We start from the raw sequence: 14,109 nt of genomic DNA, 5'->3' as shown, positions 1-14,109 counted from the left end.
CTACTCAGTCGAGTGTCCTTACTTGGAGCTGGCGGACGCTCGCCCCACAAGGGGTCACAGCTCAAGGTTGAAGAAGCAGCAGGTCCAGAAAACTGTGAGGACAAACTTTTTCGGAGTGAGAGTTGTCAACTCTTGGAACAATCTGCCAGAAAATGTTGTGACGGCACCGAGTGTGAGCTCTTTCAAGACAAGACTTGACCAACACTGGAGCAGGTTCAGGTAAATTCAGGAGCCGGTGCATGCCCAGTACTTGCTAACAGTGCGTTACAGAGACATGACCGATCACCCAAGCAGCTAACGAGCCGATCAATTAGTGAACAGGATAAAAGAAAAAGAAAAGTAACAGAGACGTGACCGATCGCCCAAGCGGCTAACGAGCCGATCAGTGGCGAAGAGGATAAAAGTATATATTTATACAACATGATATTCTACCTGCTAAACATTTGTTAAGTACATGTGGAAAAAATAATATTTTCATATACTGTATAAAAATAAAGAGAACAAACAAACCTTAGCAGAAAATTATATAACTGTAACATTCAAGAGCAGAAAGGTTCAAGTACATGAAGGACATGATGACCCCTAGCAGTCCTGACTTGACAACACACTGAGTGTGAACTCATTCAAGAACAAAATTGACCAACACTGGTGCAAGTACAGATACATCCTGGAGCCAGTAAATGCCCAGTACTTGCCAACAGTGTGTAGCAGATACATGACCGACTGCCCAAGCAGCTAACAAGCCGATTAGTGGCAATGACTATAAAGTGATCACTGACAGCTACATTCAGTACAGTACTTAACACCTTCAGGAGTAAACTAGTAGGACATTGACAAACGTATTGATTAATTCTGTTACAAAAGAATCTTCAGAGGAAAGGAAAACTTGAGGATAAAAAATTAACAATAGACTGAAAAGGAAAAACTGGTTGACCGAGAAGTTACGTATCCTAAGTAGTCATAGAAGCAAGACGAATCAGTACTAGATCTTTAAAACAGTCCTGGACAAGACCCTCAGTAACAATGGAGGGGACAGGATCCTACCCAGGCCACTGGCCTTCTCCCTATGTGGCTACCACTAATTGTAAAAAGATAATGCACACACATTCATGCAACAACATTCCCAACAATACACAAACACTAATAAAATTACACAAAGAAACAGACAAATTCACCCCAAGATAAAGTAAAATAAAATAAAAATTCACACTGACAATTTAATTTAAAATTCTTTATAATATTAATGTGTAAAATTCCATTTCATAGCCAAGAGGGAAAAAAATGATGTATGATATCAACCACCAAGACGAGCCGACCTTCACCCTTCCTCAGGGGCAACCTGTTTATATAACCAGTACAGTACAGTACCTGAATATCCACTGATGCCCACTAACTAGCTCACCAGTTGAGTGTCAACTAAGTTGTTAAACAATTGCCAATACTCTTGCTATGTGATAAAATACCCAAGTATAATACTATCACCCAGGACTACAGTGCAACCAGCCTGTCCTTAAACTCCAATATAAATAATGAATCTAAGAAGCTGACAATATGGAACCAGTTAACAGAAGCTTCAACAACAAATGTGACTGAGGACTGAATGGTAATTGAGACTGGGACCTATTTTGTCACCAACTTGGAGTTGTGGCTGAGTCAGGAAAAATCCTGTGTCTAGTTTTTCTCATCAGACTTCTGGAGTATAACTCAGGCACACAAGTACGGTGGTCCTGAGATCCCACAAGCTAACTGCTGCAAGGCATGAATTGCCCAATTCATTACATTAGTTATGAAATGGGATTTCTGGATCAATCCTTCATCTATGAACTTAAATCAGTCCTGAGTGACTCATATACCTACAACCAACCAAGAATAGGAAGAAGGCAACATAGGCAACATGACACTCAACCCACTAAGTGAGGTAACAATGCACCTACAGTAAAGTACAAACACTAACCTTATGAATTTCTTGACACCACACAGTCAGCTACATTAATTTTCCGACCATGTAAAAAAAAGTGAAAGTAGGTCCAATAAACTTGATGGTCAGTTAGGAAGGTAACACCTAATAAAAGCCTTAAGTCAATAATCAAGGGCCTTTTTGCAGATAAGACTCAATGGACACCAATAATCAAGGGCCTTTTTGTAGATAAGACACAATGGACACCAATAATCAAGGGCCTTTTTGCAGAGAAGACTCAATGGGCAGTCTCCTCAGAAAGCTCACCACTAATATGATGCCCGTAAGGTCATGAGCCTTGGGTGTGCGGCTCAGTCTCACAATCATCTTTGATAACCATACTCTGGAAGCTCCACATTTTGAACAATGAATCACATTATTAATGCTTGGTGATGTATATGTTCTGTAATCACAAGATGAAGACTAACAGCTTCATTTTGACAAAAGGAGTGACGAGACACTGTTCACCCTCAGTCTGTTGGGCTGGATGTTAATGTATTTTTCTCTCATGTTGGGCATGTCATTTTTTAAAACAATTGTACACTTGGCTTCAAACTTCCCCAGTTGAAATATTAACAAAAGGAAATAAAATTATACCCTTTTTGAGAGCATGATTCTCTCAAACCTTCATCTCTGAAATCAGACCTAATACATACAATGACCTGCACTGAAGCCAACTCCCCTGCTAAGTTTCCTAGAGATTTAAGAACTTGTTCTAGAGGCAAACTTACATATAAGATCTTCATTCAAAGAGAAGAATCTACATACCTCTTTCAATGGTCTAGCTAAAGCACATTATTTAGCTTCTAATATTTGGGTAAACAATATTTACTCTTACAAATAGAATCCAGCTAAACTAATCTAAGCTTGAAAAAATTACCAAGAAAATTCATACAACCCATTGGACAATTCTCTGAGAGGCCTCACCAAAAACTAGCAATAGTCTCATTAAACTTGGTACAAAACATCATGTTTTAGAAATTACAAATGTGAACTTTACAAAACTGAGGAAACTGACAAGAATACAACCTGACTAAGTCTGGAGAAGGAGAGGGAACTATATTAGGACCGACTAACAGGGCGTCATCACAGCAGCAATCCCCTGAAACACTGCTGGGATGCTGAAAATTGTATCAGTCAAGGGTGAGATGGGAACACCAAACTGTTTCAATTATTCCTCAACAAAGCATCTGGTTTTATATAGGACAATTTTGCAAAAAGTACGTCCATACCAGACCAAGAAGAATCCAACATCTTCAATGAAGTTAAAAGAATCAGTCTTCCTCATACAATATTCACAGTAACTCCCTAATTGAAGACCCACTGAACCCTTGGCAATACATCACCAGGGCTCTGAGTTGACTGAATAATCAAGAAATATTAAATTATACAAACATATTCAAATTATCTCACAATTATGGATTTTTTTTACATCTTGTCTCACGATTTAAGAGAACTTTGTGGTTTTACAGGACGAGTGTTTTCATATTTGATACTGGGAAGTCAAACATGAGAAAACCCTAACACTATCAGGTGCCAAGTTAAGGAATCAGACACCTGTAATAACTTCTGAAGAAACATTCTGCCTAAATGCCTTGAAGTTCATAACTTCCTCAATTTTAATTATCTTGACATCATGGACGACCAACTTCCAAATGTCACCATAACCAGGCTAGAATATAAAGCTTCTGCTCTAATATAATAGGAACTACTTGATGGGGAAACTGTCTCAGATTCAAAGGTATTGGACTAAAACTCTCATCACTAGGCTCCAGCAACTTGATACATGCCTCTTTCACTCCTTAAGGTGACTCTAAACTACATCTCTAAGTTTGGGAATTTTAGCCCAATTACAATCTCCAAGGGAAGAAAAATTCCCCTCCAAAACACTAAGGCATTAATGGATTTTTCTCCACAATGCAAAATACTAAGTCAATAGGATCTTTGTAATCCAAGGCACAATAAACATCATGTACAGGAGAGTAAATATAGTTGACTTTCAGGGTCCATCACGGTAAATGTGACTACGAGTGAGAAAACCATTATTGATCCTGGTTCACAAGGAGCAAGTGTACACACCTATACGTATTCTATAGGAACTTGACTTTAGGAATACTGTACTCTTTCAGTTCAGGAATATTACCATTTAACTACTTAAAGTCATAACTTTATACTTCATCAATCCTTGTCTATCAACCTCATCAGAATTTAACAAAACACTTTCACCAAAGCCTAGAATCTCCACCAGCAATACATAAGAATGATCTGATATCTTCCAAAATAGCTGACAATTGTGCCTCTACACCACAGTAACCACACCACTCTTCAGGTCTCCACACACACATACACTCCTTGTCACTTTCTTCTGGAGAGGACTGGTACATTATTCTGTTTCCATTTACTACCATTTGTTAACCAAAAAGACGACCAGAAATGAACACAAATGTATCTCACAAGTGATTAAATAATAACAAACAAAATAGCACACACACACACACACACACACACAAAACAAAAACATACTAACATACTGTTCATGAAAAAACAAGAACACAAAGACATAGGTGTACATAAACAACTATACCATCTAATGCCAAACAAGATAAAATGAAGAATAACGAAACTTGATCACAGAAAATTATAGCTGACAACCTGCCTCACGACAGGAGGACAGAATCAACAACTTGTGGTTATGAAGAGGAAAAAAGGAAACAAAGATACTTAGATATTGAATAAAAATGTTAAAAGTCTCACACTGCCAGAGGAAACAAGATAAGAGCACTGTGGGGAAGGCAAGAGATCAGTGGCAGATGTAAGGTTTTAATGATGGCAGGGAAGGTCCAACACACTTCACACACAATTACTGGACCTCTGCAATAATTTCCAAACTATATCAATGAGTCAATAAGACACTTTTTGAGAGCATTACCTGAGCCATGTTATAGGTCTTATTTTATGTATATAGTGACAGTGAATATCATTGGTTACAGGGAAAGTAGGTGGGGGGAAAGGATGGGGGAGTGGGTTCCTGTAGTGGGATGAGGAGTTACAGTTCCCACACTCTTAGATTCACCAATAATAGAGGCAAATGGAGAGAGACCGAAGAAAGAATACCAAAACAACTTGATGTGACTGAAGAAAAGGTTGTATTATGCTGTATGAGGTGTCCTTAATCTGTTTATGGGTAAAATAGGTATGAAGACAACAGGATTATGGCAAGTCTGAATATATAAATAACTTAACCACAAGGCTCTATCACTGTGGAGACAACATAGGCCTTAACACTACCAGAACAAACATTTGAATAGCTTGTAAAAATTATAGATAATAAATATTATGAAGGGCCAATACTGATGTAACTCTTCTCATGTTAAGTTACACAAAGATCCATCTATTTCTTCCATTCACAAGATTAACATAAGGGGAAGAGGGACTACTGCTACATCACCCACTGGAGAGGAAGAACAACAGGTGGATAACAACTAAAGGGTTGATATTTGCCTCCACCACATATCAGAGTCTGGTAAATAAGGATGGATATTATTGATTATCTGTAAACACCTTTTCTTGAATTACCGAATGGGGTGTAACACTTGGTACAGAATGATGGACGGACGTGGGTACGACTGCTCACTTCTCCATCAATATACAACGGTTGAGGGATAAAACTGTACAAGAAAAAGATAGAAAATAGAGAAACAAGTCTTTAAGATAAATGAAGTTGGAGGCATGACAGACCCAACCATCGGACATAACTAAGGAAGTTGATACTCTGAAGAGAAAACCGAATGTACACAACACACGACACGAGGAAACACATACCAACAACAGATGTAAACACTTGTGTCTTTAAGGCTCCTGAGATAATACAAATACATAACCGGATGACTATAATGACAACACCAAGATCGTGACAACAATGCCGAGCCGAGTAAAATCGTCAGGCATCAGCCGAATAAATTATTAAAAGTGGCATCCCCATAGTGAAGGGGTTAATATGGCGATAGAGGTTGCGAGGAACTGTATAGGAAAGATGTAAAAGTGTAAACCTGGTCAAAACTTGTGAAAACTAACATTATTCATGCCAAAATATCACCATCTCCTCATATTGACATTATCATCCTGAGTTTACCAAGTAGTCGTCCAATACAGTATATCAAAGAATTTATTTACAGAAAGACAAATATAGTCATGACCACTTGAAGGATGATAATGATATCTAAATGAGATAAGGATGATAAAATATCTTCCCATTAATAACAGAGATAAAACAAACGACCACACAGATAGATCTCTTAATAAATATAAAAATCATAAAATCTCTGAAATTACCAAGTAACTTCCCTATAGATCTGTAACATTAAGAATCCAAAAATAGTCTGTGATCTGACCACCACCAAGCCACATACACCATGATGCTCAGCCAACAAGAAAACTTTATTACCGCAGCAGACACAGTGGTTGAAGCAATATGGTAACTACAATCATCAAATATTTTTGTATTACTCTACGGTGAAACCTTTATATAACGGACTTCTATCTCCATACAATCCATTAGGGGGCGGTTCATATCTAATGGACCTTTGATATAACGGACTTTCCTCTCCGTATACTGTACTGTACTGTAGTCCGTTATATAGAAGTTTCACTATATTCCTATTATTTATATTTGATGTACTAAAGCTTATTATCTAAAAACTTTATACTCTATTGCTATTTGTTCAGCTTAACACATAACAGAAAAAGCTTGTGGTTTGGATCGCTATCCTAACACGTTCTATAACTTTGTGCGTCTCGTCAAATATTTTACACTTCATTTACAACATGACATGCGATGTGATACTTTCCTCATGACAATGATGAAAATTACTGAAATGCTGATAAAGTTTAGCAAAGATTACTGCTCAAAAGCCTCACATTATGAGATCTGTTGATAGTCATAGGCAACGGGTAGTGAGTTAATGTGATGAACGCTGAGGAGGAAAACCGTCCTGCGACATTAAAAGTTATTGCTCATAATTATACACAGACCACCTGTTGTATGCACGACAGCAAGTGATAGAGTATGTGTGTTGCTCTTGGTTCCAGCCCCTTGTGCCAGAGCAGGGAAGAGCTTGAGAGTACAGTATCGAGTATATACAAATAAAAGTGTATCTGTATTTGTTTCATACTCAACACTTTTTCCTATAAAATCTCACGGCAAAATTCTTTGGTATTTCTAATCAACAAACTTGTTTAATAAAATCACCCACTTTACTCCAACTGGGGATCTCCCTCTTCCCCTTCAGGAGTCTCTTCCTCCGGGGGCCGTGTCCACTTGATCAAGGTCTCGGGTGAACGGAAGAGGAAGACCAACTTGGCAAAGAGATCTTCCTCTAATTCCAGTTCACTGCTCTCACGCACCAAGTAGATGTCAAGGCAAAGCTGAGGATGAAAAGTGTGGTCTTAGTTATACAAGACTGTCAACCGTATCCACTTCATATTTACAAACTGCTGTGGTACTGTGGTAATTGCACAATCTTCCCTCATTCTTCGTCCATTACCGGTAAGTCTTCGGCAAACCCTAATTTTACCCCAAATAAAACATTAATGTGGTGTGAAACTTAACTGGCCATTGTTTCTTTTCATAAATTGCTATCGGGTTAATTCTGCCTTCAGTAAACATGTGTATACGGACATTATCTTCACTATCTTTATATAACTCACCTGCAATATACGGTCAACATTTGGCAAGTCATCGAACATTATCTTGACAGCTGAGCCAGCGAAGTAGCCACGCAGCATCTTGCCAGCCACCACCACCAGTGTTGTGTACATTCCCACAATTCTACAAATAGGGTAATAACAGTGAGCAGTGAAGAAATCTATAACAGTGATTAATGTGATTAGTATTTCACTCTATATTATGTTTAATTCTCTAAAAGATCAGAGGACCACAAGCACGACAAAACCCGAGATAAGAGGAGCAGACAATTACCCGCCGCCTGAAATGAAGCTGAGGCCTTTAGGGAAAGCCTTATCACTGAACGTATAGACGGTGAGGAAGTGACACTGCTTCCCTCGAGGTAGCCAGTTGTAGTAGCTTTTAGAACAGTCCTCCTCCACCTCCCACCATTCTTGTGTTGATGATAGATTCCCAAAGCCATCAGATTGCAACGTGAACTTCAGGTCCACAAATCCTTTCTTCTTATCTGTATATATGAGAATAAATGTATTAATCCCTTGTGGATGGGTTTTTCTCTTGGCTGAATAAAATTGTATAAAATATTAGAAGTTTCATCCCCAGAGTGAAGAGGTTAAGAATAAAATTTGATGCTCTTTATGACAATTTCTACACATGAGAACTTCCTCTACTGTCTATCAAAATTTTAAGTATTTCTATTGTCTAGTGGCTCACCTAATGTTTGGCTCAAGTAATTATAACAACAAAAAACAATGGCTCACACATTTAACCTTTCTCTGACACAATATTTGGCTCAAGTAACCATAAAAACAAAGCAACATAAACCTGTTGAAATCCACAAGTTACAAAGCTTAACGTAATCATGGACAAAGACAGAGATGGCGTTCACTGACCTTCAAGTTGAGTGACATATTCAGCTTGACCTTTATTGGTGACCTTGAGATACTTTGGGAATAGATTTGGGATCGGGACTGGGTTTTGGTCCAGTTCTCCTTCTAAGATGCGTACCAGCCTCTCCCGCACAGGATTCCTCTGAGTGCCTACAATAGAAAGGTACTGTAGTGTATCATCAGGCATAGAAAACACTGCATTATTACACATGAAAAAAAACACTAATTCATTATAGCATCAATCATTATAGTTCTTTATCTTATATCTTTGGTGTATAAGGTGGTGATTTTAGGGGTCATTTAATAAGGACAAAATAAGCGCCTGATTTCCTCCTGTACTATGAGAGGATAGACCAACCACCTGAACACCTAATAAGTTGATAAAGTGATGACAAGGTAAATATAGTTAATACCTTCATAAGGTTCAAGATTCACCTCCACTTGGTCTTTACACTCAGTAGCAACATCAGGAGTATTGGACACACGCTTCACACTCCAGTTGATCTTCATCCTAATAGTGTGGTTACTCTGTAGATCTTCTATTAAGCTTCTCTGTGAATAGATGTGTTACAAGTTTACTATAGAGTTATTGTATATACTTGAGTACTGTATAGTCCAAGTTTTTATGGTCAAATATTTATGCAAAGAAAAGGGGGTCAGATTGCATACACAAATAATTTTTAAGGGGTTAAAATTCATGTATTTTTGTGGGTCATTTACTGATTATGTGTTCCAGATTATTGAACAAATATTGTCCTTAAAAACTCTATCTGGTGGTTATTAATATACACCTAATTGGACTAGTACAAGTAATACTCAGAGCACTATGACTGTGTTCATTTCAGGAGAGGAATTCCTAAGACACAGAGACAAGATCCACAAGTGAGGTCCCCTTCCTAGAGTAAAGTTTTGTTACACGACCATGAACAACAAAGCAGTGCAGGAGACTTCAAAAATCTTTACAACAAAGCTTTAAAAACTCATTGTCACCCAGTCCTTAGTTTTAGTTCTTTACATGGTCACAATTTTGGTATACCCTGACCTAAGAAATCGTGGTGCTAGTATTTATGGGCTAAGAATATAATACCGTACTGTACAACAATTCAGGGGTTAACTGAATATCTCTCAAAGATGACAGCTATAAACAAACACAGTGTACATGACAGACAACATATATAACACTAACCTGGGCTGGAGGTGAGATGCCCCATATGGCAGTTGAATTACCATTGAGTTCTGCCACGACAACATCTTGATAGTCATAGTTACTTAAGAAAGTCTGTGCTTGTCGGTCAGTCTGATAATGATAGTTGAATGAATACCAATCCTTCTGGGTGAACCTGAGTAACAATTAAAATAAATCAATGTAATTCCATTCTATGTGATGAGAAATAAATAAATAAATCATACAATATATTTTTTTATGGGAAGGGAGAACTAATGGATTGATCCTGAAGTTTCATTTTATAATTGAAACCATCCAAGGGTACTGCTGTTATTGAGCCACCTATAGTCTAGCAGGTTATGACTCAGACCAACTCCCCAAAACAATGATTTTCGTGACTAATCATATATTTTACTACACCTCCCATGATAACCAGATCTATCTAAAGGTTTAAGGGTGTCGAATCATTGCCTCATAAACAGTGTACATCTCCCATGTCACCTGTACAATGAGGAAACAACTGGATATAAGACTAAGACAAATATCTACATTACATACACTGCAGAACCTAAGTTACCTGTAGAGTGATTGCTGCTGGGCCGTCATGCGGAATATTGGCTGGTACGCCCCCATGGTTATCTGGACGGTGACGTCATAGGGCGGGTTGGGCTGACCAACGGTGTTGCTGAGAGCAAACAGGACTAATGGGAACCAGATGAGAGCAATGACTCCAAACAGTGCACAGCCACCCATCCCATACTTGATTATCTTGCGTTTACCTTCACCTCGACCTTGTGGGTATTCTATCTCTGCACGACGCTCACACTGAAAACAGACAAGGAAGATATATATATTAATTAAAAGTCATTAAGAAAGGACTGAGCTAGTGAGAGCCACTTGTCTGGCTCGCTGAAATTGTGAACATGACTGATATGAGAGAGTGCTGTTGTACTCTTCCAGGAAGCCAAGTTTTCATTTCTTACCAGTAATATTCCCCACAGCCAGAACCTTCAATCTCTGGAACTTTGCAATACCCAAAAACTGTAAATTAAATTTATAGAAATTCCAAAATATCTGTCCACTCCATCCATTTGAATGAATTTCCGAGTGATTTCTTTATGCGCCAACCACATGGGTGGGCTGGCTCCATGGAGAACTTAGACCACAGGCTTAGATTGACTGCAAGAGATACCTATGATTGGTTAATGTACAGTATCTTGCAGCCTATCTCCTCAAGCTCCTGAATCATGACACTCACTTTATTATCTGCTGTCATTATACGAACTTGTTTACTTGCTTACTGCTTTTCACATATGATCTGTGTTGTGCAGTACTGTACCAGGATACAACTGACCACCAGTACATAGATGGTACAGATGTAAAGGTCACCGGTGAGACAAAGAAAAGAACAAAATATTTAACAAGTCACAACAAACCTTAAGCTGGAATATATGAGAGAAGATGTCCTCCATTTTCACCCAGTCGCTTAAGCTCATACTGGTGTCTGTCCAAATCCAGTCCATTAACGTCCGCAGCTCAAACAGGAACGGCACGTACATGAACCTGGATAAAAGACACAGGAATCCTCTTAAAAAATACATAACTACAGGATTACAAGTAGACCTCAACATTCACAATCTCAAGGTCAGATGTTACCAACAGCCACAATCACCTAAAATATATACTGTACCATTTTAACATCTGTGGTGGCGGTTATAATGATTTATTGTCGAGAGCTCAAACATGGTGAAGTAATTACCTTGATAGACTTAAAATGAACGATTGTATAAAGAGACACTAGTGGTTAAAATCACTTCCATTGTCCTTCACTTTCACCATAACCAAGATCAGAAAAGATTAAAAAATAACTCAATCAAATTCTTAAAATTCTCAAGGGTGTTTAGTGTGCTTACATCCTGAAGGAAAAGAGGTTGAGGTAGTTGTACTGTTTGCAGAGGAAGTTGCCGAGGATCCTGGTCGGGTAGCCACAGCGGATCTGGTAGGCGGACAGGAGTAAGTTGAGGCACTTCACCATGTACCAGATCTGTGGCGGCCGCTTTGCATTGAACTCCCTGATGAAGAAAATAATAATACGGTCCAGTAGTTTTGTCGATTCTATAATTCACTGTTTCATTACTGTACTGTACTCATAACACACAAGTTGATGCAGATATATAACTGTTTATTTCAATGTGACCATATTTTCCCATGTAAGGTTAGAAATAGCTCTGTCATGATCCCATCTATATTACAAATCCAGTATATAATGATCACTTATAAAGCTGTTTATTGTAGCTCTATATTTTCCAGGAACACATCTATGGCACAGTTTTGTTCTTTAGTTATTGTTTACGTCTCTAGAACAGAGAATATGTCTCCTGTTATCCCCTCTATGGGACAATGGTGTAAAGAAAGCAACCCATACACTAATACAATAAATACATGTAAGTCTTTACCTCTCTGTGACTGCAGGAAGAATGAAGAACATCCATATGTGTATTCCAAATGTCAGCGCCACCTGTAAGAAAGCCAGGATATTAATTCATGTACATTATCACTTCCTAACAAAAACAGAATACCTTATATATTCTCAAACAGCATCAGTGTGTATAATTCTTTCAACTCCTCAACATCTTTCCTGCCATGACTGCCATATACAATAGTGGCTATCAGTATCATCAGTCATTATATTCCTACCTGAAATATTAGTTTGCCCAAAATGAACTTGCGGAGAAAGAGCGCTCGATCCACGATGATGAGACCAAACTGAAGTATGAGCATCACCAGGAAGGGTATGGGAACACGGTTGTCTTCCAGGTATGCTCTTACTCCACCATCACCTTGTTGAGTCTGTAAACAACAAACCGTAAACGTATTTCACATATAAACATACAGTAAGAAATAAAACAAATTATGATAAAAATACAAAATCTAACTTTATTTTGTTTCTGACTATTGTACGTTAACCGGGCAACCTTTTGAGAGAGAGAGAGAGAGAGAGAGAGAGAGAATCACTATTATATCACAAAATAAACACATGACATATTACTCTAGAATGTAATAAACAAAATCAACATTTACACTTACACCAAAAGCTGAAAATCCAAATATGAGCACAAAAAAGTTGAAGAAATCACAGAAGAACATGTAAGCATACACGTCCACTGAGACCTGCGACTCTTGGTGAAGCAGAGCTCCCAAGAATGCTCGAACTTTCTCAATAAGGCGATGAGCGCTGGGGACAGATACAAGGTGTTGGATTAATTGGGGATAAATGCACGTAAATTCAAATTAATGACATGACAAGATTTTGCTTTAAGTAAATACTGTAATGCTTTGATCACTCACCCTCCTTTAGCCAGTTTAGGAAGCTGTTGGATGTTCTCTTTTACTTCTTCCATGTCAGGCTTCTGGAAATCCTTAAGTGCCTGAAGGTTACAAGCAGCACAGGTCACGTGCACAGAGTCTGAAGCTGCCGACTGTGACACGTGAGTACAATGGGAAGTTACTGACATGGGCCTTTGGTTGAAGGAAACCCGAGACCCTTCAGACAGATGGCGGCGGTGCTCAGGTCGAACCACCAGTGAAGATGTCCGGGGGCCAATTCCTCCTCCGCCCGGTATCTGGGAGACCAGGGACGAGTGACGGGCATGATACTGGTATGGCGACCAAGTCTTCCTGTAGTCGGCCTCACTGCCGGACCTCTGATGAGATGTCCTCGACGTATCCGAGTCAAAACACGTCGTGGCGGTCCGGCCGTCTTCGGACAATTGTCGGTAATGCGTGGGTGTAGACTGAGGAAGCGGCTCTGATGCTCTGGACATTAGAGAATCGTCATTTGTGTTTAAAAGCAATGAATTCTCCTGTTCTTGCCAGGTTAACGAACCGTCCTTCAGTGTGGTGGGCAGAGAACTGTCCTTTGTGTGGGAGAGCAAGGATGTATCTTTTGTGCTGGAGAAAAAGGAGCTGTCTTTTGTGTTAGATGTTAATGATATGTCCTTGTAGTCTTTTGAGGTGAGTGAGCTGTCTTTAGTGTCTTTGGAATTTAGAGAACTTCTTCCAGTGTCCTTTGATAGCAGAGAGGTGTCTTTGGTGTAGGAGAGGCTGGAACCATCTCCCGACTGTGATAAGTGAGACCCATCATCTTTAGAAGTTGGCACAGGAGTGGTGGATGCAGCCGTCTTTCTCGGAGCCTGAACGGAGGAAGAGGTGCGGCTGTGAGAAAATGACGACGGAGAAGAAGAATGGGATGGAGACGAGCGGGCAGTAGCCGATGGACTCATGTCAGAGGTCTCCTTCCACAGTCCCAAACTCTTGAGCATGAACCTGTAAATGGGACAGATCATCAAGTTGAATCATTGAACTAAATTCTTATTAAAGGGTCACTCATCAACCCCTTACACCACTCAACACA

The 14,109-nt window shown here is 39.1% G+C and overlaps 1 protein-coding gene across 1 annotated transcript in view; it reads right to left on the bottom strand.

Moving 5' to 3' along the window:
• Nucleotides 1-323: 323 nt before the first annotated feature.
• The window catches only part of LOC121869482 (piezo-type mechanosensitive ion channel component-like), a 56,227-nt gene continuing 42,441 nt past the window's right edge, over nucleotides 324-14,109 (bottom strand). Inside the window, 13 exon segments of the mRNA XM_042370836.1 lie at nucleotides 324-7,381; nucleotides 7,664-7,784; nucleotides 7,935-8,148; nucleotides 8,534-8,680; nucleotides 8,944-9,082; nucleotides 9,717-9,870; nucleotides 10,273-10,520; nucleotides 11,132-11,258; nucleotides 11,609-11,767; nucleotides 12,152-12,213; nucleotides 12,393-12,545; nucleotides 12,783-12,930; nucleotides 13,044-14,021. Coding sequence (XP_042226770.1) covers nucleotides 7,211-7,381; nucleotides 7,664-7,784; nucleotides 7,935-8,148; nucleotides 8,534-8,680; nucleotides 8,944-9,082; nucleotides 9,717-9,870; nucleotides 10,273-10,520; nucleotides 11,132-11,258; nucleotides 11,609-11,767; nucleotides 12,152-12,213; nucleotides 12,393-12,545; nucleotides 12,783-12,930; nucleotides 13,044-14,021 — 2,821 coding nt within the window. The 3' untranslated portion in view covers nucleotides 324-7,210.

This window comes from Homarus americanus, unplaced genomic scaffold, assembly GCF_018991925.1.
Source record: "Homarus americanus isolate GMGI-L3 unplaced genomic scaffold, GMGI_Hamer_2.0 scaffold23578, whole genome shotgun sequence".
Taxonomy (NCBI): Eukaryota; Metazoa; Arthropoda; class Malacostraca; order Decapoda; family Nephropidae; genus Homarus; species Homarus americanus.
Note: the sequence above shows the minus strand (reverse complement) of the source record. Positions and strands in the feature narration are given on the sequence as shown.